The sequence below is a fragment of the Gobius niger genome (assembly GCF_951799975.1).
Source record: "Gobius niger genome assembly, chromosome: 2".
Taxonomy (NCBI): domain Eukaryota; kingdom Metazoa; phylum Chordata; class Actinopteri; order Gobiiformes; family Gobiidae; genus Gobius; species Gobius niger.
In genome coordinates, this window is record NC_136853.1 from 45,430,879 (window position 1) to 45,456,035 (window position 25,157).

At 40.2% G+C, this 25,157-nt stretch overlaps 1 protein-coding gene across 12 annotated transcripts in view; it reads right to left on the reverse strand.

Annotated features, from left to right (window-relative positions):
• Positions 1 to 25,157, reverse strand: part of cacna1c (calcium channel, voltage-dependent, L type, alpha 1C subunit) — a 373,377-nt gene that overhangs the window by 67,962 nt on the left and 280,258 nt on the right. For 7 of the 12 annotated variants that reach the window (XM_079552359.1, XM_079552358.1, XM_079552349.1 and 4 more), the window contains 8 exons: positions 18,006 to 18,093; positions 16,161 to 16,268; positions 16,027 to 16,079; positions 13,581 to 13,727; positions 13,301 to 13,502; positions 11,399 to 11,557; positions 7,910 to 8,020; positions 147 to 230 (listed from right to left, as the gene is read on the reverse strand). In XM_079552359.1, coding sequence (XP_079408485.1) covers positions 147 to 230; positions 7,910 to 8,020; positions 11,399 to 11,557; positions 13,301 to 13,502; positions 13,581 to 13,727; positions 16,027 to 16,079; positions 16,161 to 16,268; positions 18,006 to 18,093 — 952 coding nt within the window. The remainder of the gene's footprint in view (positions 1 to 146; positions 231 to 7,909; positions 8,021 to 11,398; positions 11,558 to 13,300; positions 13,503 to 13,580; positions 13,728 to 16,026; positions 16,080 to 16,160; positions 16,269 to 18,005; positions 18,094 to 25,157) is intronic. The other 5 variants (XM_079552350.1, XM_079552351.1, XM_079552357.1 and 2 more) reach the window with 1 other exon arrangement.

Below are 25,157 nucleotides of genomic sequence, written 5' to 3' on the forward strand. Positions count from 1 at the left end.
GAAGAGGCTGAGAGGAAAAAACGGATCGAGGGAGAGAGACAACACAAAAGGAACAGGGCAGCGAGAGAGAGAGGAAGAGAAAAAGGAAAAGAAAGACAGGAGAGGTAAGAGGAGAGTGAGAGAGAGAGAGAGGGCATGATACTTACGTTGATTTCACTCAGAATGACGTCAATAATGCTGCCAATAACGATGAGGAAGTCAAAGACATTCCAGGGGTCACTAAAGTAGCCCTACACCAGGCGGTGGACGGGCCGGGGGGAGGGGGGGGGGGGGGGGTTTGGGGGGGGAAGAAGAGGAGCAGGTCAGAAGGTTAGAAGGGACAAAACATGATCTGCTGCCGTTTGAGGATGAGGAGGCACTGCTGGGTTTTGGTGCCGCGGTCGGATCCGGGCAGAGGTGGGTGGTTAATGAGACGCATTTACTCATTTGGAGAGAGCGATTAATATAAGGGATGGGCGGATCGATACCAAACGGCTACTTTTTAAGTATCGATATTGGGGGGAAAAGTTATCAATTATCAACACAAAAGGATGATTTATTTCTTCGTTCTGAGCCAAAACAGCCACAACAGCAAAGGTTTGAACTGAGCCGGGCTGATCATTCTGGTTTAGGTTCTGTTTGTCGTTTAAGTATTAATTTTAAATGTTGTTTGTGTATTTAATTTCACATTAACATTGATTTATTAACCAGTTAAAGTAATATAATTTTAATGGACCAGTTAACCCCTTAACTCCCGCCTGAACTGAAGCACAGTTTCTCCAGTTTGTGAAAAAGCAGCAAAACTGAGACGAAAACAATGATGGAAATGTGACAAAAAAGTGAGAAAACATTGACAAAAAAGTGGCAAAAATGTCACAAGAAATTGACAAAAAATGGTCGAAAAAATGACAAAAATGTGATAAAAATGTGACCAAAAAAATGACAAAAAATGTAAAAAAAATTAAAAAAAATGTGACAAAAAAAAGACAAAAAAAAAGACAAAAATGTGACAAAAAAAGACAAAAAAATGACAAAAAACGACAAAAATGTGACAAAAAAGATTTAAAAAAATGACAAAAATGTGATGAAAATGTGACAAAAAAAAGACAAAAATGTGACAAAAAATGACAAAAATGTGACAAAAAAAAAAGACAAAAAAAAGACAAAAATGTGATGAAAATGTGACAAAAAAATGACAAAAATGTGACAAAAAAATGGCAAAAAATTGATAAAAAATTGACGAAAAAATGATAGAAATGTGACAAAAAAGTTACAAAAATGAGTTGAACACCCAACAAAAAAATCTGATGACGTGAGGAAAAAGATCCTCTCGGTTCAGTTGGGAGTTAAGAGGTTAATTATATAAAATAACCAGTTTTAGAGTATATTGATTGAAATACATTCACCCATATGAAATGACCAGCATTGGTATCGACAAAAAAGACCCCAAAAGTATCGGTATCGTATCGATTCCAAAAAATGTGGTATCGCCCATCCTTGATAAAATCCCTGATGAAATACCCGCTACGAATGGGACGATTTTTTCCTTTCCCCGTCAGGCAGCGTAATATTGTGACGTCTCTCCATTTACCTTGAGCACATTTGCACATATTTATTGTTATATCTATATATTTTTGCTAAAACACAGTCAGCACAATTATATTCCAGATTTTGCTTTCTTCAGTTTTGACCATTTTTGTGACGTTTATAGTTTCACTTCCTTATTCGACCTGGGTGCCATTTTGCTCGACCCACCTCTGCGTCCAGCGAATGCCACGCGATCGTTAACGAAAAGCTAAGCCTCCTTCCTTTCCTTCATCCTTTCCCTCGCAAGTCTCAAATCATCAAGTATCTTTTTTCTCTCGCTGCACGTTCCCCTGACGCTTCCCTGCCGATCTCACGAGGCAAAAAGGGGGATCGGTGTGAGTCGCGGGACACTCCGTTAGTGAGGGACGGATCTGTTAAGGGCTGGATTATTACGGCTAACGTCGCGGCTGTTCGGAGCAAAACCAATGGGCAGCATCATGAATTCATCTGCAGCACAAATCAATTAGTAAGAACCGGAAATGAAATCTGAAAAAAACAAAACAAAAAAAAAACGCAAAAAAAAAGAAGAAAAAAAACACATAAAACTTATATTATGACATTTAAACAGGGCAAGTCCGAATCCTGTTCGAAAAGAAAAGAAATCAAAGGAAACGTTAGTGAGGTCTTCAGCTTGGGATCTTGAAATTCTGTGTTTTTTTTAGAAGGGAAAAAACATACAGTGAGCACAGAGGTGGTCAGCAGAGAAAGTATTTGAGGATCTGTTCTTTACTTGTATTTTCATTGAGAATGCGTTACTTTTACTCCACCGCATTTAAAAGATTATTATAATACTTCATAGCAGAGGTGGGAGTAAGTCACTAAATGCAAGTCTTGAGTCAAGTCCAAGTCGTGAAGGTCCAAGTCCCAAGTAAGTCCAAGTCAATCGGTCATGGGGTCAAGTCAAGTCTTGCTTTATCCGGCAAGTCACCTCAAGTCACAAACGCCAGTGTCGACTTTACGTGTGTTTCACCTTGAAAATAACAAGTGCTTTCTCAAGATACCGTAATTTTGAAAATTTAGGCTAAAATCAAACTTTTTAAAATCTCATGGATTTGGATTTAAAGTTTCATTAATATTTAAACGATAAAAATATATGTATTTTAAATAAATAGTCCATGTACAAAATTGCTGGGACAGCATTTTAAGGAAGGCGACTTAAAAAAAAAAAAGCATAATATTTTAAACATGAGCTGCTTTTCCCTGCCGTCTGAAAGATAAATATGAAATAATATTTTTTATTTTTGTTAGTTTCTGGCAGTTTTTCTGTCAGTGGTTCCCCTGTACTGCCCCAGCCCCTGTATACTCGGATTCGCCCCTGCTCAAAGTAGATCCCGCGTAGCCTTCAGTCCCGCTGTCACTAAAATAACCTCTAAATGCTGTAAACTTTGTGTGAACGAATTAAAACATGGAAAAGCCCCAAGATTGCTGTTGATGAATCAGCTCTTACATGGTGGTTCTGGAGGCTCCGTCTGCGCTGTAGGTCCAGCCCATTGTTTCAAACGTTTTCCTGAACGTAAATCTCCTCCTCTTCACTGTCTTTAGAAAACTTTTAATGCATCCAAAGAAATATTTCCTCCTGCCTTTTCGCACTGTATTGATCAGACGCTCTGGAAACCGAACACGCATGTGGATAATCACCATAATGTAAACAAAGATGCGCCGCTTTTACAAAATGAATCCTGATCTTTCGACAGTTTCACTTAAATAAATAAAAACTATAAAGTCACAGCGAGTCATTGAGAGTCACTGGCCTCAAGTCCAAGTTAAGTCTCGAGTCACAAACAGCAAGTCCCAAGTCAGGTCTTTTTGGAGCTTTGGTCAAGTCTCCCACCACTGCAGTTCTATAAAGGTACACAAGCAGCATATTTGTCTCATTCAAAAGCCTCCAGAACAGTAGGTGGCGCTGTGCATGTTTGAACAGTTGAATCTGTATTTTTGTAATGAAGTCGCTGACCACCTCTGAGCTTTTACTATTCATTGACATACACAGAAAACAATTGTTCTCCAGCTAAATCACCAAAAGTAGACACATCATGCATAACTGAGGCTTAAAAACATTCTGAGACCGGGGCTATTTGTCACACTTTCATTTTCGACGCTGTTGGTAAAAAAAATCTCGAAGCGATGCTCAGAGGACGAGGAGGGCGGGCGCTTTTGGGAAAAAATGTCATGTTCACATTGGTACTTCTGCCTTTTGTGGTGTAGTCTGTTTGTCAAAAGCTATATTAAGCCAAGAGATTATTGTTATTTATCCCAATTTCCAATTCCAATACGAAAAGCATGGCTGCCAAAACCAACACTGCTGCGTGGATGTGCCCCATGTGCGGGGCTTGGGGTTGGTTGTCGCTATTGTCTTTAATGGAGTTTTGATGTTAAGATAAATCTATGTATAAAAACATGGTCTTCACAAACTATAGAGCTGGATGTTAATTATAATTTAAACAACAATTTAAACAATCAGTAACATTATTGTCGCTGGATTTCTATGGCCGTGATGTGTATGTTGTGAAAAGACACTGGCTGTATCCGAATGTCCACACTATTCCCTAACCCCTCATTCACTACACAGGCCGCACTATATAGTCACTATATAGTCACCGATTCTGTTGGCGATTCGGACACAAGACACGACTTTCTCCGCGCTGGGTGACGTCAGGCGCGCTGCGGCTGCAGACATGTTTTTAATTATTTTTTTATCTGAATTTATTTATTGTTACAAACGTTTATTTTATGAAACAGAACGACTGTTTTGGCACTTTTACAGGCGTAACTGTCATCACAAAAAAGGAAAAAAAAAAAATCTCCCCAGCGTGAGCTCAGAGCCCGGTGTCCGAACACCAGCAGATTGAGTGACGACATCTGCTAAAAGTCGCTAAACTCCGGGAATAAAGTATTTCTGTGATAAAGACCAAACTCAGAGACAGTGGAATATTTATGGATTAACACGAGTCAGATACGATTTTACTTCACATGGATTTTACGTGAATGTCTTGGATTATTCGAGAGGAAGCTGTCGGTCATTTAACAGCTCCAGCTAAAGGTTAGCAGCTAACGTTAGCATGAAGCTGTCGGTCATTTAACAGCTCAAGCTAAAGGTTAGCAGCTAACGTTAGCATGAAGCTGTCGGTCATTTAACAGCTCCAGCTAAAGGTAAGCAGCTAACGTTAGCATGAAGCTATCGGTCATTTAACAGCTCCAGCTAAAGGTAAGCAGCTAACGTTAGCATGAAGCTGTCGGTCATTTAACAGCTCCAGCTAAAGGTAAGCAGCTAACGTTAGCATGAAGCTATCGGTCATTTAACAGCTCCAGCTAAAGGTAAGCAGCTAACGTTAGCATGAAGCTGTCGGTCATTTAACAGCTCCAGCTAAAGGTAAGCAGCTAACGTTAGCATGAAGCTGTCGGTCATTTAACAGCTCCAGCTAAAGGTTAGCGGCTAACGTTAGCATGAAGCTATCGGTCATTTAACAGCTCCAGCTAAAGGTTAGCAGCTAACGTTAGCATCTTTTCACCGTAACCGTTTATATTTAGGTCGTTTATTCCTGAGAAACACAAACACACGACTGAAACAGCTGATTTACTTCAGTCGTGTTTAGTTCACAGACCTGTCTCTGTCAGGCTCTTCTCCCACTCTCGCAATGCATTGTGGTCTATATTGACCCGTTTACTGACCATCGATGCTCACTACTTTTCCAGATGCATTGTGGGAAATTTCGAGTGCACTACTTTTTTCTCTCTGGACATTCGGACACCCCTACAAAATGGCGTGAGCACTATATAGTCACTATATAGGGGATAGTGTGGACTTTCGGATACAGCCACTCATATTTTGTAAAACAATTGTTGTAAATATTGAGTATCTCAGTTGTGCAGGTTGTTGTAAAAGAAGAACGATTATCAATATCAAGTAGAAAAGGGGGCGGGACTAAATAAGGTCACACTTCAACCCACTCCTTTTTGAACATTTGCTGTATTGGTATGCACTACTTGTATTATCATTGTTTTTAAATAGTTCAAAATAAACTAAACTTAAGATGACGTTTGATAAAGCTTTGTCACTTTCTTCTCTGTAAATATCACAATCTCCATGTGACTTTTTCGCCCAAACATTTACTCAGTTCTCAAGTAACATTCTCTCCAAGTCCTTGTTTGGGTCACTTTGTACTTGCACTTGAGTGAAATGATTGTAAGTAACTACTCTACCCATCTCTGCAAATGACCCAAACACAACTATAAAAGCTAAAACATGTCTATAAAAAATCTCCCACCATGTTTGCCCCATGTGACAACCAACCCCCGAGTGTCCACTTTACGAACAGTGTAAGTAGCTTTAGCGCGTTAGCTCTAAAATGGCTCGAATCAAAGCTAACATTTCTGGCTTTCAGATATGTGTGTTTTGATTATCAAATCAATCAGTCAAATGTTATTTATAGAGCCCTTTACAACACTCAAGGCGACCAAAGTGCTTTACAATTAAACCACATAAAATCCATTAAAACATTCATACAACCAAACAATAAAACAGATAAAATGTACTAAAAGTGTGGCCGTGCTGCTTAGTGTTAAAGCCAGTCTGAATAAATGCGTCTTGAGCCTGGATTTAAAAAGGCCAGAGTCAGTGATGGTGCATATCGGGGGGGGGGGGGGGGGGTTATTCCAGAGTCTGGGTCCAGCTGCTGAAAAGGACCGATCACCCCAGTGCTTGGACCTGGTCCTGGGCACTGGTTTGACGACCTCAAGGATCTGCCCGAGTCACAAACAGTTAAAGGTTCAGACAAGTATGAAGGGGCGAGACCATTGAGGGCTTTAAAAACAAAAAGAAGGATTTTAAAATCAACTCTAAAAGAAACTGGAAGCCAATGCAGCGAAAAAAGGACTGGGCTGATGTGCTGACGTCTGGGTGTGTTTGTTTAAAAAAGAGCTGCAGGATTTTGCACCAACTGAAGACGATTAAGACTGGAATGGGAAACTCCAAAATAAAGGGCACAATAATCATAGCCTGGCACGAGCCAGACTGATCCTCCATGTTCAGAGATACATGGGGATACAGTCTGGAATTCTGTGATTTGAATCTCGCTGACTCCGGCAAAACCAGGCAGAGCCAATCGTAGCGCGGGAGGCGGGAGTTAACAGTGCGTCATCTTCCGCGCTAGGATTTCCCATAAACACCTGCGCTCCTCCTGCAACCAAAACAGTGAAGATGGCGGCCGCGACACAGCGATCTTTTACCAGTGCTCTTTCTTCTGTTTTAAATGAGCTGGACTTGCCGTTAAAGCCACAGCAGAAGCTGCTCCGAGGGCTTTTACCGGAGCATTTACTCCACTGCACGTGTGGACGACAATCATGGCGGAGGACGTGAACGCAAAGCGTAAGTCGCTTTGTGTTTGATTGGTTCGCTCTTGTTCAAGCTGCGATCGTTAGCCCCGCCTCCAGTCTCGATTTAGAAATTGCGTCCTATTACCACAATTCCAGACTGTCTTTATATGTATTTATGAATACATAAATGAAGTCAGTCTGGCTTTTGCCAGGCTACAATAATCAATTCTTGAACTGATGAAAGCGTGGATGGTTCGCTCCAGGTCTGAGCGGTTTAAAAAAGGCTTTACTTTAGTTAAAACACGCAGCTGATAAAAACCTGACCTGACCACGCTGTCAGTCTGTTTGTCGAAACGAAGCGAGTTGTCAAAGACGACCCCGAGGTTTCTGACCATAGGTTTAAAACAGAAGACGGCAAACCAAAGTCTGAAAAATTCGAGTCACCAAACAAAATAAAATCTATGGCACAAACAAAAGCAAAGGTATAAAAACAATTCAAATGTGTCCCGTCCTCATGTCTTCTGTCCAAATGAGAAAATGATTATTGGAATAGAAAAAGAATACCAACACAAATATTGTATATCAGTACCAACAGACAACGCAATAGACATCAATGTGACCTTTAACCCCGTGTGACAAATAGCCCCTGTGTCCCCTACATCAGAATATTTTCACCCTTTAAAAAGATAGTGTCATAGTGTCAGTACGTAAAGGAAAAAACGATTTCCAATTGGCCTGGAGCGCCCTCTACAGGCAGTAATGGTAATGACTGGGAACGACTGACAACACGGTTAAAACAGTTGATTTTGCATGATATGTCTCCTTTAGAGAAAATGACAGAAACATTGAGATACCACATGTTCAGCGAGCAGCAGTAACAGCCTTTTCATATTAAATACAGTTTGATTGTGAACACACACCTTAATGCAGTCACAAACACAGCAGCAACGTCTCCTGATAAGAAGCAGTTTATACAAAAGCCTTTCTATAATTGAGCTGCTGAGGACGTTTGAGTGCGGCTTGAACTTACCCTGGGTTTAAAGGCAATCAGCTTGAGGATCATCTCCACTGTGAAGAGGCCGGTGAAGAGCATGTTCAGGATGTTCATGGCGTCGTTGAAGCTCTTCGTCTGACCATGGTGCTGCAAACACAGGAGGAATAATATCGTAATGTAGAAGACAAACAGGACATTGTACTGGATTATCAAGATACTGCACGAAGAAGAGCTGAACGATTGGAGGGAAAATGTCAGTGCCTTTTTAGAGGCACCGCTGTTATTTTACTCACACATCATCGCAGGAGACGGCACTTGGCTCCTTATTGATTGACTGCGGAATTCTTCCGCAGTCAATTATTGGTTTTCATGTTCTTTATTATTATTCCTCTTCCATCTTTTTCCCGATTTTCTAGAGCTTTCAGCACCTTCATGCTTTGTGCAATTTATGCAAGTTATGCATCAAAACGTTCCGCATGTTGAGGAGAAGGTGCTGTTACTTTTGGGACTTCTGTAACTTACGGTTTTTCCGCAATCGGCCAAAATGTCGGAGATTTTTCCCATTGACTTATAATGGGGCTGCCGCAAATCCATGCTTTTCTGCACTTTTTTCTGCATTTTATGCAATTTCTGCACTTTGTGCAGGTTCAGCTTCTGCAACTTGTGGGTTTTGAGAAAAAATTGGCCTTCTGCAGATTTCCAGTTTTTTTATACGAGAGTTTGAAATGTTTGCATTGGTGTGTATTGGGGGAATCCAGCCAATCAGGAGACTCCGCCTTTCAGCCATTTGTGCAGCTTCTGCCAATCAAGCACTGAGGCCATTTCAACAGTTTGACCAGTTTATGGAATATACAAGTTTATGCAACATTAACAATTTATGCAAAGTAACCAGTTCATGGGATTTAACCAGTTTATGCAACTTAAGAGTTTATGCCATTTAGGATTTATGAATTTTAAAGAGTTAATGCAATTTACATAATTTATGCAAATTAACCCATTCATGCATTTTACCACTTTATGCAGTTTAAAAAGTTTATGCAACATGACATTTGATGCATTTTACCAGTTTATGCAAAATAGATTATGCAATTTGAAGACTTTATGCAATTTTCTGCATTCGCTTCCCGCATTTCCGCAGTCAATCGCAATGGCGCAGCCATTGCATTTCTAGTTTAGCTATGAAGTTGTTTTAAATCTTTGTCCTGTCAATAAAGTACTAACTGAGAGTGAGCCTATTAAACTATTAGATGAATCAGGCTGTGAAGATCTGGATCGCAACTAGTCCTTGAGACATTTATAAAGTGCCAGGTTGATGACGACACTAGAATTTTGACATTTCCAAACAAGGACAAAACCTGGCTGAAATCAATGGGGTGGCAGCTGGGGTGGCGAGACCTTTACTCGGGCTGGCACTGCAGCTGCTGCCCGTCTAGATCCACCTCGTACGGATACGAGTGAAAGCTAAAGGGCCAATCTTATTGGCTCTCCAATGAGATTGGCCCTTTACAGGCCTCCAGGCAGTGTTAATTTTGACAACATATTTTTATTTAGTTTTATTTAGTTTTAGTCTTTTGACTAAAATGTATTTTATTTTTTGTCGAGATTTAGTCAAAAAAATCTTTTCAATTTTAGTCTAGTTTTAGTCGACTAAAATTGCATGTCAATTTAGTCGACTAAATTTAAGACAAATTAGTGGACTTTGCATTGATAATATTGATTCTAATCATATTTAATGTTGTTCCTCTGCTTCATGGAGCTGCTCCACATGAACAAAGCTCAGAGCTGATCCTTTAACAGAGACTTTACATGATCTGAGGCTCTTTCAGACGCTCAATACAAGTTTGGATGATTTTAGTCTCTCCTTTTCATTTTTATTTAGTCTGATTTTAGTCGACTAAAATATCTGGACATTTTAGTCACAGTTTTAGTCTCATGAGAAACTTTTAATTTAGTTTTAGTCCAATTTTAGTCATAAAAAAAAAACATTTTGACTAAAACTTAGACTTTTTAGTTGACGAAATTAACACTGCCTCCAGGTCTCGATGAAAATGAACAGGTTCGATTTCAGCGGAGTCTCCGCGAGGTCTCTGAGACCTGAGATGTTTCTGTGACGTCCCTGCAATCTCTCCGAGACCTGTCAGATCTCAAAGAGTCGTATGGAGGCTCTTTGAGATCTCCTTGGTATCCGACAGGTCTCAGAGACATTGCAGAAACGTCACAGAAACATCTCACAGGTTGAGGACAACAAATAGTGCCCGCGACACAACTGCTTGAGACCGTGTAGACTTCTCAGACCTCGTGGAGAAGATTACTTAACCCGTTCAGTGTGTAGGTCTTAATGCACATGTTTCAGGGAAAAAAACACCAGATTTTTTTGCAAGGTCGTTCATATTACTATCAAACGCTGTGGATAGAAACATGGATCTGCCGATGTTAAAGTTCTGGGAAGCTAACGGAGCCAATACATCAACATCCAAATCATTTTAAGAACGATGAGAGACAGTGTTTTTGGATTACGGTCTTTTATGTAGCGGAGGCAGTGATGTCTTTATCAAGGAACGTCAACACGGTGGAGAGTGAGGTGAGCTCCTTCACTCACACGAGCTTCATTCATAAGCAGAGCCGTGGGAAGATGTTTTAGTTAGGGGGCGCTGAGGGACAAAATGTACCCCCAAAATACTTCTTCTGTGCATAAATCCTATTGATTAACCTCTTAACTCCCGCCTGAACCGAGAGCATTTTCTCCAGTTCAGCTTTACCCAAATCCTGTAGGCCAGTGTAACGCCTCATTTGAAAGACCTACAAAACTAAATGGATCTTTTTCCTCACGTCAGATTTTTTTCCCTCACTTTTTTTGTTGGGCAGTCGTCTCATTTTTGTCAAATTTTCTTGACTTTTTTTGTCACTTTTTTTCCTACATTTTTCGGCAAATTCTTCTCACTTTTTTGTGATTTTTTTGTGATTTTTTGTCATTTTTTCTAAATTTTTTGTCACTTTATCGTCAAATTATTCGCATTTTTCTGTCAAATTCTTATCACTTTTTCATCCATTTTTTCTCAATTTTTCGTCAAATTTTTCTCACTTTTTCATTCTTTTTTTTTTTTTCATTTTTTGCCAATTTTTTCTCCGTTTTTGTCAAATTTGTGTCCATTTTTGTCATTTTTTTCTAAAATTTTTGTCACTTTTTCGTCCGATTTTTCGAATTTTTTCGTCAAATTCTTTTCACTTTTGCGTCCATTTTTTCTCACTTTTTTGTCAAATTTTTGTCCATTTTTTCATTTTTTGTAATTTTTTTTCTCACATTTTCATCCTTGTTTTCGTCTCAGTTTTGTCGCTATTTTCACACCTTTTCTCCCAGAAACTTTTGGACTGGGGGTAAAGCTGGAGAAAATGTGCTCGGTTCAGGTGGGAGTTAAGGGGTTAATATTACCTGCAGTTCACAAACTATCCGCCAGGGGGTGCTGCAGCGCCCTCAGCACCCTGGGTTCCCACGGCCTTGTTCTCGTGTCCCGCAGACTGACTCACCTGCATGGCCAGGCAGATGGTGTTGAGGAGGATGAGGGTGAACATCAGGTACTCGAAGTAGGAGGAGTTGACCACGTACCACACCTTGTACTGGTATGGGTTCTTGGGGATGTAGCGGCGCAGTGGGCGGGCCTTCAGGGCGTACTCCACACACTGGCGCTGCGGGAAACAAAATGGAGAGCGTGTTTTGTTAGGAGTCCTTTGTTTCCAGCTCAAAGTCCACCCACCTCGGACCTGTTGGCGTTTGGTCCTGAACTCGGGATCTTCACTGTTTCACCAACGGATCGAGGGATTAAATACCGAATGTGGCGGCATGGTGGCGCTCTTACCTGTGAGGTGTGTCTTTTGTTGACGGCTAATTAAATTCATCATCATATTAACTTGGCTTATCGGGATCTATTTAACAGGTCAAATCTATGCACTGCAAAAAGTAATTAACTAGATCAGTCTAAACATCTCAATTTGAGCACAATAATCCAAATTCTAGTTGTTTTGACTAGTCAAGAAGTTGTTGGGCATTTGTCCTGGATTATTTCACTTGTTCTGAGATGTTTCTGACTCGTTTCGATACATTTCGTCCTTATTTCAGGTCATTTTCTTTGCCAATGGGGAAAGAAAATTGGTCTTATCTCATTGGCAATTTTACTTTCTTATTTCAAGCGAGATTTACCCTAGAACTGGTCTGAAATGTCCTCAAACAAGCAAAGCAAACTCGGTCCGATCAGGAAAAGTGTCTAAATGAGTGAAAACCGCTCAAAACAAGAAACATTTCCTCAATTCAAGTCATTTAAGCCAATGCTTGATATTCACTTTTTGCAGTGTGACATCATAATAGATTATTCAAGCATGTCGTTTTTACACTTCAAAGGCCTAAATTTGTTTTGCATTATTGACAGTGTAACTACACTGCAAAAAGTGGATTCTAAGCAAGTTAAAAATGTCTTACTTTAAGTTCTGATTTTTTCCCTAAAAATTTCTTGTTCAGATAAATTTGCTAAAAACATGATAATTTTTCTTGTAACAAAAAAGAAAAACTTTTTGAATCTTCTTCAGTTTTAGACAAAGAATATTTTTTCTTATGTTAAGAAAAACTAAGATCAACAACTCTTAATGTAAGAACTGCTTCACACAGAGAGATAAAACATTCCATTCTTTAAAGTGGGCGGCTCGGTGGCACAGCGGTTAGAGCCTCAGCCTCACAGCTCGAAGGTCCCGGGTTCGATTCCCACCAGGACGGGGCCTTTCTGTGTGGAGCATGTTCTCCCCGTGTCTACCACTAAAAACATGTACAATAGGTGAATCCTCCAGCAGGTGATTCTGACCGTCAGCCTGGCTCCACATCATGGAGGCGGGTCTCCGGGCGCGGCAATACTTTCCTTAAATATTAGTATTTATTAAGAACATTGGGGAGTTAATAAGCTTGTCTTCTTCCCACTCCTTTTCGAGCTAGAATGCTGTTTTTGTTTTTTAGTAATTATTATTATTGTTTTTCTCGCTTTTGTGTCTGTTTTGTGTAGCTCGAAATAAAATATTCAATCAAAAAAACAAAACAATTTGCTCAATAATGTGAGTAATTTAGAACATTTTACTTAAATCAATCATTTAAGTGAAATATCCCACAATTTTTCACTAAATAAGAATGTTTTCCTTGAATTATTCCATTTTCTGAGGACATTTTGCTTAATTCTAGTTATTTATGTGCTTAAATTTAGTGTTTCTTTCTTGTTTTATGATGAGAAACATATTCTAGAAATACGAATTCTTAGCAAGAAAAAAATGCTGACCCCATTGGCAGAATTTTTTCCTTTTAGTCGGGCACTTTTTGCAGTGTATTTCCAGGTGCATTGTCAACAACAACAACAACAACAAAAAAAGAAAACACAAAAAAGTGTCAAATCACACCTGGTTTTTGTCGAGCTCGCAGTTTTTATACTCCTGCTCCCCCTGCTCCTGAAACGTGACGATGACGAAACCGACGAAGATGTTCATCATGAAGAAGGCGATGATGATGATGTAGATGATGAAGAAGATGGAGATGACCACGCGGTAGTTGTAGACGGGCCCCACGTCCTCCGCGTGGGAGTCGATGGCCTTGTACAGCAGCCTGGGGACACACACACAGGTTCATACGTGACGAGGGCGGGGCTTCGGAGAGAGCGTGAGATGATCGAGCTCCACGTACGCGGGCCAGCCCTCGAACGTGGACACGGCGAACAGAGCCATCATGCCCTGGAGCACGTCGTCGAAGTTAAAGTCGCTGTTCTCCCAGTGTCTCTGCGCCCGCTCCGGCTTCCCCACGTCTCCGTCTTTATACAGGATGTACGAGCCCCTGGAAACGCAGAGAACCACACACGGGATGAGATAAACTTCAGGTATGAGATTAAAGGGATGTTTCGGGATGTTTGACATAGGCAGTTCTTATATTTGAAGAGTTTCGTGGCGCTAGGCTAGTGCAAGGCTAGTGCATGTCTATGGTATCAGCTAGCCTGCATTACAAACAGTGTGACCCGCTCATCACTCATAACACCAGACTAACCATATACATGTCTGTGTCCATAGAATCATGTTTGGAATACACTGCAAAAAGTACCCTCCTAAAAACAAGGAAAAACATCTTAAAATACGACATTTTGTCTTGTTTTAAGGAAAAAATTCTGCCAATGGGGTCGGCATTTTTTTCTTGCTAAGAATTCTTTTTTCCAGAATATTTTTCTCATCATAAAACAAGAAAGAAACACTAAATTTAAGCAAATAAAAAGCTAGAATTAAGCAAAATGTCCTCAGAAAATGGAATAATTTAAGGAAAACATTCTTATTTAGTGAAAAATTGTGGGTATTTTACTTAAATGATTGATTTAAGTAAAATGTTCTAAATTACACACATTTTTGAGCAAAATGTTCTTAATAAATACTAATTTAAGGAAAGTATTGCCGCGCCCGGAGACCCGTCTCCATGATGTGGAGCCAGGCTGATGGTCAGAATCACCTGCTGGAGGATTCACCTATTGTACATGTTTTTAGTGGTAGACACGGGGAGAACATGCTCCACACAGAAAGGCCCCTTTGGGAATCGAACCCGGGACCTTCGAGCTGTGAAGCTGAGGCTCTAACCGCTGTGCCACCGAGCCGCCCACTTTAAAGAATGGAATGTTTTATCTCTGTGAGAATCAGTTCTTACATTAAGAGTTGTTGATCTTAGTTTTTTTTCAAATAAGAAAAAATATTATTTGTCTAAAACTGAAGAAGATTCAAAAAGTTTTTCTTTCTTGTTACAAGAAAAATTCGCATGTTTTTATCAAATATCTCTGAAGAAGAAATGGCTAGATTTTATTTCCTAAAACAAGATTTTTTTCTCAAGAAAACTTTGCTACACAAAACATTATTACTTTTTAGGGAAAAAATAAGAACTTGTTTCTTAAAGTAAGACATTTTTTACTTGCTTAGAATCCACTTTTTGCAGTGTATAACTGACCTGCATCACATGAACTATCGCATTTTGAGGGACTATTTTCTAGCAGATCACTCCGCCGCCGCGTAGCTTATACCAGTGGTTCCCAACCCTTTTATGCCTCGCGCACCCCTTGAGTCGTGGATTTCAGTGTTAATTTCGTCGAGTAATTTTAGTCAAAGTGATATTTTTTCCGACTAAAATTGGACTAAAACTCAATTAAAAGCTTCTCACGAGACTAAAACTGTGACTAAAATGTCCAGATATTTTAGTCGACTAAAATAAGACTAAATAAAAATGAAAAGGAGAGACTAAAATCATCCAAACTTCTATTGAGCGTCTGAAAGAGCCTCAGATCAGGTAAATTCTCTGCCAAAGGATCAGCTCTGAGCTTTGTTCATGTGGAGCAGCTCCATGAAGCAGAGGAACAACATTAAATATGATTAGAATGAAGATTATCAATGCAAAGTCCACTACATTAGTCTTAAATTTAGTCGACTAAAACTAGACTAAAATTAAGTTACATTTTAGACAAAAGACTAAAACTAAACTAAAATATGTTGTCAAAATTAACACTGGTGGATTTACACTTATTACAAAGTGACCAACTAAATTAATATCACACAGTATTTAACAGTGTGTTGTGTTCAAAGTTAAGCTAAAACACTCTCAAAATCAAACCATTTACTGAAAAACTTAATCAAAACTAACTTTCCTTTGAAATTCATATTGAAATTCTATTCAGTTTCACCTTTTTTTAAATCTGAAATAGCTCCAAGTACCCCCAGAGGTCCCCGTACCCCTGGTTGGGAAACACTGGCTTATACACGAAGCTGATGCTGCTCAAATACAAGGTCTTTTAAATGACTCTATGGACACAGACATGTATATGGTTATAAGTGATTTGCCTCAGTGTGTTTTTAATGCAGGCTAGCTGATACCATAGACATGCACTAGCCTAGCATTAGCTTAGCCCCACTAAACTCTTCAAATATAAGCTTGAATTACAAAAAAAACATCTCCAGAAATCAGCAACACTCTGGATAACGAGGAAATGAGGCCTTTTGTCAAACATCCTGAAACATCCCTTTAATATGGGGGTAAACGGCTCTACAAACACGGCTGGAAACGCGTGATGATTTGTAGTGAGGCGAGACAGAAACGGGCTCGTGGTTCTTACCTGCAGTCTGCCTGAGTCTGCTTGGAGCTGTCCGTGCAGAAGAAAAACTTCCCCTTTTGAAACAAACAGGTGCGTTTAGTTCGTTGCCTCCTCACATGTGTTTATTTACTTTAACATAAGTTTCCTTCCTTTACCTTGAAGAGCTGCACACCGATGCAGGCGAACATGAACTGGAGCAGAGTCGTGACGATGACGATGTTGCCGATGGTCCGAATGGCCACGAATACGCATTGTACAACGTGCTGGAAGAGAAGTGTCAGTCTTTACACAGTCTGAACACGTGCGAGAGGGCAAACTTCCGATTTCCAGACAAATCCCCCCCGAAGTCACACTATGGAACACTCCAGACAATGCTGCTCTCACCACCCAGTCACACAACACGGATTAACCCGAGGCCGTGGGAACCCAGGGTGCTGAGGGCGCTGCAGCACCCCCTGGGGGATAGTTTGTGAACTGCAGGCAATATTAACCCCTTAACTCCCACCTGAACCGAGCACATTTTCTCCAGCTTTACCCCCAGGCCAAAAGCTTCTGGGAGAAAGGTGTGAAAATGGCAGCAAAACTGAGACAAAAACGAGGATGAAAATGTGAAAAAAGTGAGAAAACATTGACGAAAAAGTGACAAAAAAATTAGAAAAAATTGACAAAAAATGGACGAAAAAGTGACAAAAATTTGACAAAAAATTGAGGAAAAAATGGACGAAAAAGTGATAAGAATTTGACAAAAAAAAATGCGAACAATTTGATGAAAAAGTGACAAAAAAGTCACGAAAATTTGACAAAAATGAGTCGACTGCCCAACAAAAAAAGTGCTGAAAAAAAATCTGACGTGAGGAAAAAGATCCATTTAGTTTTGTAGGTCTTTCAAATGAGGCGTTACACTGGCCTACAGGATTTGGGTAAAGCTGCACTGGAGAAAATGCTCTCGGTTCAGGCGGGAGTTAAGAGGTTAATCAATAGGATTTATGCACAGAAAAAGTATTTTGGGGGTACATTTTGTCCCTCAGCGCCCCCTAACTAAAACATCTTTCCACGGCTCTGGATCAATCTGCTCCTAATGTTCAGTGAGGCGTCGAAAATGCAGTTTTGCGATGTGTTATCAACATAAGGCCCTTGTATGATGACTAGAAATCTCTATAATTAATAATCAAAATTAATTTTCTTTTTTTTTTCATTAATTTTTTTTTTATAATGAATTTTAAAATTTTTATTTTTAATATTTATTTATTTTTTGTTTACCTTTCTCTATTTTATCTATGTATATTAATGAATTTATTTACTTGGCTACTCATTCTTTTTTTGACTTTGTGGTTCTGGTTGTTTTGTCATTGTTAGTTTTGATTGTTTACTACTGTATAGATACAGACGCATCTCGTCATAGAAGGGGGCGTGGCTTCGCCGAGGGGGAAAATAGAATCTTTAGAGAAACACAATTTTCCACTGTTTTTTGCCATTTTCTGGTGGAATATGAACTTATTTATCACATACAAATAAAGTCAAGTGTAAATCAGGCCCATATGGATATTTTCTCACAGCAGATTGTTCAGTAGAAGTGAAAAAACGGCAGTTGTAGCAAACGCTAGCTAACCGTTAGCATTAGCCCGATGCTAACATGTAGCATGAAGTTAGCATTCTCCGTTTTTTTTATGTATTTATGGGCTGTTGAACCACTTTGCTCCTCCCCATGTCTTTGTATCTTTATTTAGTAGAAACTATATTCATAATTCAGCGTTTGTTAAAGTAGTTTTTGAATAATTAGAGAAAATTTACATTTTTTCAAAACTGTTTTCCCCCTTAACTGTTTTCAATAATGACCATATATGGGCGATTCCAGAGATGCCGTCTGTATCTATCTTTCTCTTTGGGTAACAAGTATATAACACTACTCAGTACACGGTGATCAAACGTGAGCTGGGATTCACAACAGAATAATAAACATTTTGATGCCGAAAATCCCCTCGAAATGTACCAAACGTTACCTTTAACCCTTTGGCCCTGTTGATGGCCCTCAGCGGTCGCAGAACTCGCAAAACTCGCAGGATCTTCACCACGTTGATCGCACTGGACCTGAAAACGACACAATTATAAATAAGAAAAAGATCCTTACACAATGAGGGGTTGGTGTAAGAACCCTGTTGACCCAAACGTAAAAAAGGAACCACATATATTAGACGAGGGGAAAAAGAGAAGTTAAATGAGGTAGAACTTGTAACGTAAACATGAAATAGGCTGCGTTCACGTGATAATGTTCTGCTCGAGACTGACTTGGAGGGCAGGGCAGATTCCTGAGGGGAAGATCTGGCTCAAAAGGCTCATGTTTTTGACCTGGTTTAGAATACTGGAACTGTCCACATGAAACTAAAGGATTGATATGGCAAGGACTACAAACAGATGAGCTGAAACTTAATGGAAGGAGCAAATGTGAGAAGAAGTTGGTCAGAAGCTCATCCTGAAATCCTTTCTGGACCAACACACTGCAAAAAGTGCCCGACTAAAAACAAGGGAAAAAATCTTAAAATAAGACATTTTTGTCTTGAAAAAATTCTGCCAATGGGGTCGGCATTTTTTTCTTGCTAAGAATTCTTATTTCCAGAATATTTTTCTCATCATAAAACAAGAATGAAACACTAAATTTAAGCAAATAAATAGCTAGAATTAAGCAAAATGTCCTCAGAAAATGGAAAACATTCTTATTTAGTGAAAAAATGTGGATGTTTTACTTAAATGTTGCTTGATTTAAGTAAAATGTTCTGAATTACTCACATTTTTGAGCAAAATGTTCTTAATAAACACTAATATTTAAGGAAAGTATTGCCGGCGCCCGGAGACCCGTCTCCATGATGTGGAGCCAGGCTGATGGTCAGAATCACCTGGAGGATTCACCTATTGTACATGTTTTTAGTGGCAGACACGGGGAGAACATGCTCCACACAGAAAGGCCCCGTCCTGGTGGGAATCGAACCCAAGACCTTCGAGCTGTGAAGCTGAGGCTCTAACCGCTGTGCCACCGAGCCGCCCACTTTAAAGAATGGAATGTTTTATCTCTCTATGAGAATCAGTTCTGACATTAAGAGCTGTTGAGCTTAGTTTTTCTTAACATAAGTAGATTTCATTTCCTAGAATAAGATTTTTTTTCTCAAGAAAACTTTGCCAGGCAAGACATTATTACTTTTTAGGGAAAAAATAAGAACTTATTTCTTAAAGTAAGACATTTTTTACTTGCTTAGAATCCACTTTTTGCAGAAGGGGAGATGACGAGTCAAGAGGAAGAACGTGTAGCAGATGCTGTGAACAAACACTATGCATCGCTGTGTTTGTATCTTCCCAATCTGACGACAAGAAGTTCGTCCAAGTCAAAGAACAGCAGCAAAGTCCCCCAAGTTCTACCCTGTCTCTCAGCGCTTTTACCTCCCAGGTCAATAGATTTGTGTTTCGGAGTCCACCAGAAGAGAGTCACAGAAATGTACAGCTTGTGGAGGTTCTAGAGATTCTTAGTCAAGATCAAACCCAGAAAAAAGCAAAATATACCAAAAAAATCAACTACCAGTGATGGAAACCCAGCGAGAGGAACCGAGCAAGACGAGCGTTTTGATGCCACCCAAATGTTTCCAGAAGCCAAGAAGCCAAAACGCAATCACGATCCAAAAAGATTATGCAGTCAAATGGTCCTCCCACGGAACCTCCAGCACTCGATGGGTCAATGGCTGGAGATGGTCCTCATCGACACAACCTTCTCAGAATCACCATGAAGTCAGACCCTGAATCTAGTCTGGACTAAACAACGCTGTAAAAGTCAATCATGCATCGGCTCCATAGAGTTCATACCCAGATCTCTCTTTACGGTGGTGCAGATGGTTGAGCGGGTCGTCTCGTGATCGGACGGTCGGGGGTTCGAATCCCACGTCCTGAAAGTGCACGCTGTTGGGCAAGACACTTCACCCACATTGCCCCCAGTGTCTGTGTACATTGGTGTATGAATGAGAGAGTGAATGGGTGACTGGTTCCTTTCCTGTAAAGCGCTTTGGGCCTGATGAAGGTAGAAAAGCGTTTTATACGTTGAGTCCGTTCACCGTTGTACATTTGTAAATCAAAATTGCGTCCCGGTGTTGGGTTAGTCCTGAGCCGCTGCGACTGAGCGCGCCGCCATTTTGGGCCAACCTGACCAGCTCCCTCCGCTCCACAACAGTCTTTCACCGCCTTCTGGATACTTCCTGGTTTGTCCCTTTGTTGTTCCACATGACACCGGTTTGAGAATCGCTGCATTGGCCCCGTGTGTTTCAGGATCGATTTTAAAGTTCTTTTAATGGTTTTTAAATGTCTCAATGGTCTTGGTCCTTCTTATCTTTCAGAACTGCTTTCACCTCACGAACCTTCACGGCCCCTTCGCTCCTCCAGGGGTCTCCTAGTTACTCCTAAAGTCAACACAAAGACTCAATATTACGGCCCTCGCCTCTGGAACCACCTGAGGAGGAGCTCAGGGCTGAGGAGGAGCTCAGGACTGAGGAGGAGCTCAGACCTGAGGAGGAGCTCAGGCCTGAGGAGGAGCTCAGGGCTGCAGAGAACGTTCATGTTTTTAAGAGCAGCTCAAGACCCACCTTTTTAGCTCAGCCTTTAACTGACTAATCTATTTATTTAATCCTAATATATAAAATGTATATATATGGGAGGTCGTCCCAGGCGCATTGTTTTAGATGTTGAAATCTGTAAAGCACTTTGTGAAACCTTTCGATATGAAAAGCGCTTTATAAATAAAGTTTGATTGATTGATTGATTTCCTACAGAGCCTCTTGTGACGCCTCCACCGTGCAGCAGCTGTGGGAGGCTCTTGGTGCCTCTTCGGTGTCTCCATCCATCCATATCCATCCATCCATCCATATCCATCCATCCATCCCCCATCCATCCACCCATCCATCCATCCATCCATATCCATCCATCCATCCACCCATCCATCCACCCATCCATATCCATCCATTTCCATCCATCCATCCATCCATCCACCCATCCATCCATCCATTTTCTTCCACTTGTCCGTTGCCGGGTCGTGGGAGCAGCTGTTGGAGTTTCCCAAATCACATTGCCCCAGCCCCTTACGGCTCCTCCTGCAGGTGGTGGGTCCACAGAAGGACGGCCTCACGATTCTAACCGGGCCTGTTGGTCTCTCATAAGGAGCTTCTGAACCGCTCTTTCTCTGACCCGTCACCTATAGGACCTGTTTGCCCTGGGAGACCCTACGAGGAACACGAAGCCCCGACAACAGAGCTCCCAGGATCATTCGGGCGCTCAAACCCCTCCACCACGTTAAGGCGGCGGTTCCAGGAGGGGCTCTTCAGTGTCTCAGAAGAAGAAAGTCATAGGTCTACGGACTCTCTGCAGTAAACAATCCGATGAACCTCACAGAAACACAGCAAAGACGAACAAAAGCATCCAATGTGGGACGCAGAAAACACGATCCAGTTCGCAGAAAAAGGCAAAAACCAAGAGAAAGGATGGTTGGTTGACTGGATTCCTGGGAAGTGTCGTTGGGAGATCTTGCACAACTGTCTCTCATTCAAAGCAACCTCCAGGTCAAAACTCCTCTTTCCGTGTCCGTAAACAACATACCTGCGGCAAATCTGATACTGAGAGCCGGCCTTCCACGTGCAGAGCCACCTGCAAGAACAAAACCGGAGAACATCGTGTGAAGACGGAGGGTGACGAGGAGAGTGAAGCGAGTGAAGGCCTGTCTTTGGACCGCACGGGCAACGCCGGCCAGCTCAGATCCACGGCGTGAAGCGGGAAAAGCTCAAAGGTTCAGAAAGCTCGAGTCGCTGTCGTGGTGAAGAGGCAAGCGCCAAGCCAAACGGATCGAGAGTGAACAGGTCACACCTCCAGACAAGAGGAAGAAGAATAACAGAGAAAGGACAAGGAAAAAACAATGATAAAGAACGCCGCCCTCTGAACTCCACTGTGGGGGATTCTGCTCTGCTTTTATATCAAATCCTTAAATCTAAGACGTGACACATAAGTGGAGCTTAAAGCACCACATTGTTGATATTATAGCTTTATTTAGAAAAAAGTCTGTGTAAAGATAAGAACGTGACACTGAGCCTGAGAAACGAAGCCTCATGAATGGAGGAAGTAGCTGAAACTGAAGCCGACCTCTCTACTGCCATCTGCTGGGGATTTGAATGGATTACAATTAATAAAGTGCGTTGATTTTCCCTTTTTCCTGAAGTATAACATGTGCATGTGTTTGGAAAGTATGAGAACATCCTTTTAAAGTTTTTTAGGCTCACATAAAACCATGAACTCGTCACATGATCTCCTGAAACACGACGGTTCATTTGCAGTGTTGGGGAGAAAACATTGAAATTGTGTTTTGTTACTAAATACTCGTCCTTAAAATGTACTTTGTAACATATTCCGTTACTTTGCCCAATCAGAGTACTGTAGTCTGTACAGAATACTTTCACGTTGATTTACATTATGATCAAGCTTGAAAGCGGCATATGATTAAAAACATGCACTTGTTACATGCCTGTTATGAACTTCTTTTCTTTCTCTTGTTGTGTGATTTTATTTTAGGAAAGTAGCTGTATTCTAAACAGCCTCAAATTAAATAGTAACTTTACCTGAATACAGTTACTCGAGATGAGTGTTTTAAATACATGTATTCAGTTAAGAGAAGATATGACTTCATTAATCCCCAAGGACACTGGTCATTTGGCACGTCCACTTTAGCTCCTCAAAAAAACTACTGGTGCTGAAAAGAAATATAAAATCTTTATATTAAGGTCATGATGTTGTTGTTCATCAAAATGTAAAAGAAACAAAAAGCGAAACACATGTTGAAAAGAAAGTGGGAAAAACAAGTTGAAAAATTTAGGTAAATTTGGTGTTTTTTTTTAAACATTGAAAAAAAGAAAAAAATTGGGGCAAAACTGAAAAAAATAAATAAATAGGAAAACACAGAAAAAATGTAAAAACATTTGAAAAAATTGGGGGAAATTTGTGGGGAAAAAATGGAAAATCTGGTGGGGAATATTTTTTTTTTTTTTTTAAATGGTGGAAAAATAAGAAAAACTTGCTAATTGTTTTTTCCTGCCCCTTTTTGTAGCGCAAGGAAGTTTCTTGGTTGTTTCACCTCAAACAAATGACACAAATGGAAAAGAAATTAGATGGAAGGAAAATGAATAAATGAACATTATTAAAGGAGTTATCCTTGATTTTTTTAATTGATCCATTATTGGAATAAAATTTGTTTTGTCCTTTAGTACAGTGGTTCTCAACCTGGGGGTCGCGAGACAAATTTGGGGGGTCACCAGATAATTTAGATAAAATATACATGTTTTCACTAGCATATAATCTAATGTTTGCCAATGAGTGCCATTATTTGTTCGTAGTTTGATGAATTTTTTTCAGCCATTGTTTTTTTTCTTTGTTTTTTAAGAATTATGTCGGCTTATGTTCCCATTTCTCACGGTGTGACCCGGGCGGGTGGTCACGAACCCCTTTACCTGTTATAATGGGGGTCGCGGCTCCAAAAGGTTGAGAACCACTGCTGTAGTATACGGTAAAAGCAGACATTTATCCAAAAAACACTGGTTTTAAAGCCTTTTAAACAGTCGTAAGCATATTTCACAGTGAAGTGACAGTTTTCCTCCTGAAAGTCGTGAAACCTGGTTTAAACTCAGTCCCTGTGACGAACGTTGATGTTGTAAATGCGTTAGGAATGTTTGAGATGAGTTTGGTCCAGAAAATACACTGTAAAAAAAAATCTGTTGTTTTTACAAAAAAACATTGGCAGCTGTGGTTGCCAGAATTTTTTTGTAAAAAATACAGTAACATGTAAACAAGGTTACGGAATGACCTGTATATTTAACATAATAAAACTGTTGACTGTTTCTATTTTAGCAGTTTTTTTTCTGTACATCTACTAAAACCACCCCGTTATTAAAACAAGTTTTTTCAGTACAATTTACATGATGATTAATGTCAAACACGACTAATGGTTAAGTTAATTGCTCGTAAACATTAGTTTCAAGTCCTTACGTTTTTTAGTAATAGACTCCCGTTGTTCATTTAACTGTATTTGCTTGGTTTTTGTTTTGCAGTTTTTCTGTGTTGAAACTACAAAGAAATTTGATTATTTTAACATCAAGTTTCTTTAAAAGTAACAGTCTTGTGTGGTAAAACATCTAACTAAACATTACTGTTAATTAACCAGTGTTTTATCGTTTTTCAGTTTACATTTTTTTTCAGTCACAATTTTGCCGAAATTTTCAGTAAATTTCATGGACATTTTTTTTACAGTGTAGCAACTTGAAATTTGAGTAACCCTTTGGAAATCAGGTATAGCTCCTTTAATCTGTTTCATGGTTCTATATGAGAAATAATTTAGCAAAGGTATCAGAAAAAGCATCGTTCAGGCATCAGTATCGGAAACAAGTATCGTTAAAGTATCGAATGGTAAAAAGCTACAAAAAACAACAGTCCTTTCAGCTTCTTGATGGACTTGAGCAGGTGATCATGAGCACAGACTGGTCCCTGCCCTCCATTCATTACTAGAACGTGAACTCAACCTATCACTGCGATCAAAAAGTGACTCACTCCCACAAATTATGCTTTAGCAACTGTTGAAATGAACTCGATATCCATTAAAAACCCCACACAAAAACACAACACACACACATATACAGCACGACAACGAGGGACGGACACACAAACCACACACACAGGCAAAGGAAAGGCTACTGTGCTGCGAGAGGAGGTGACTGTCAGGCTAACAGTGAACAACAAAAACATAGACATAAGAAAAAGGGGCTCCTGGAACGCGCCGCCATTTTGAATTGACGGAAACATGCTGAACTCGTCTACGCTGAGGAGGCGTCGATCCAAGATGTCGGCGCGTCCCCGTTAAAGCGTTTTGAGCTGAAACGGTTTCAAAAACAAAGTGGACACCGGTGTAAATCATCGTGTGGTTTGAACAGAAAGTGAGGAAAAGATCTGCGCATTTTCAGAGGGAGGAAAGTTCAAGGCAGTTAAAGGCACTTTGATGGAGTCAGATGTTATCTTTGAAACAACACAGTCAAAGCAGTTGTGACTTTGCCGTCCACTCGCGGCACAGAGAAGGTTTGGAGAAATCACGGAAC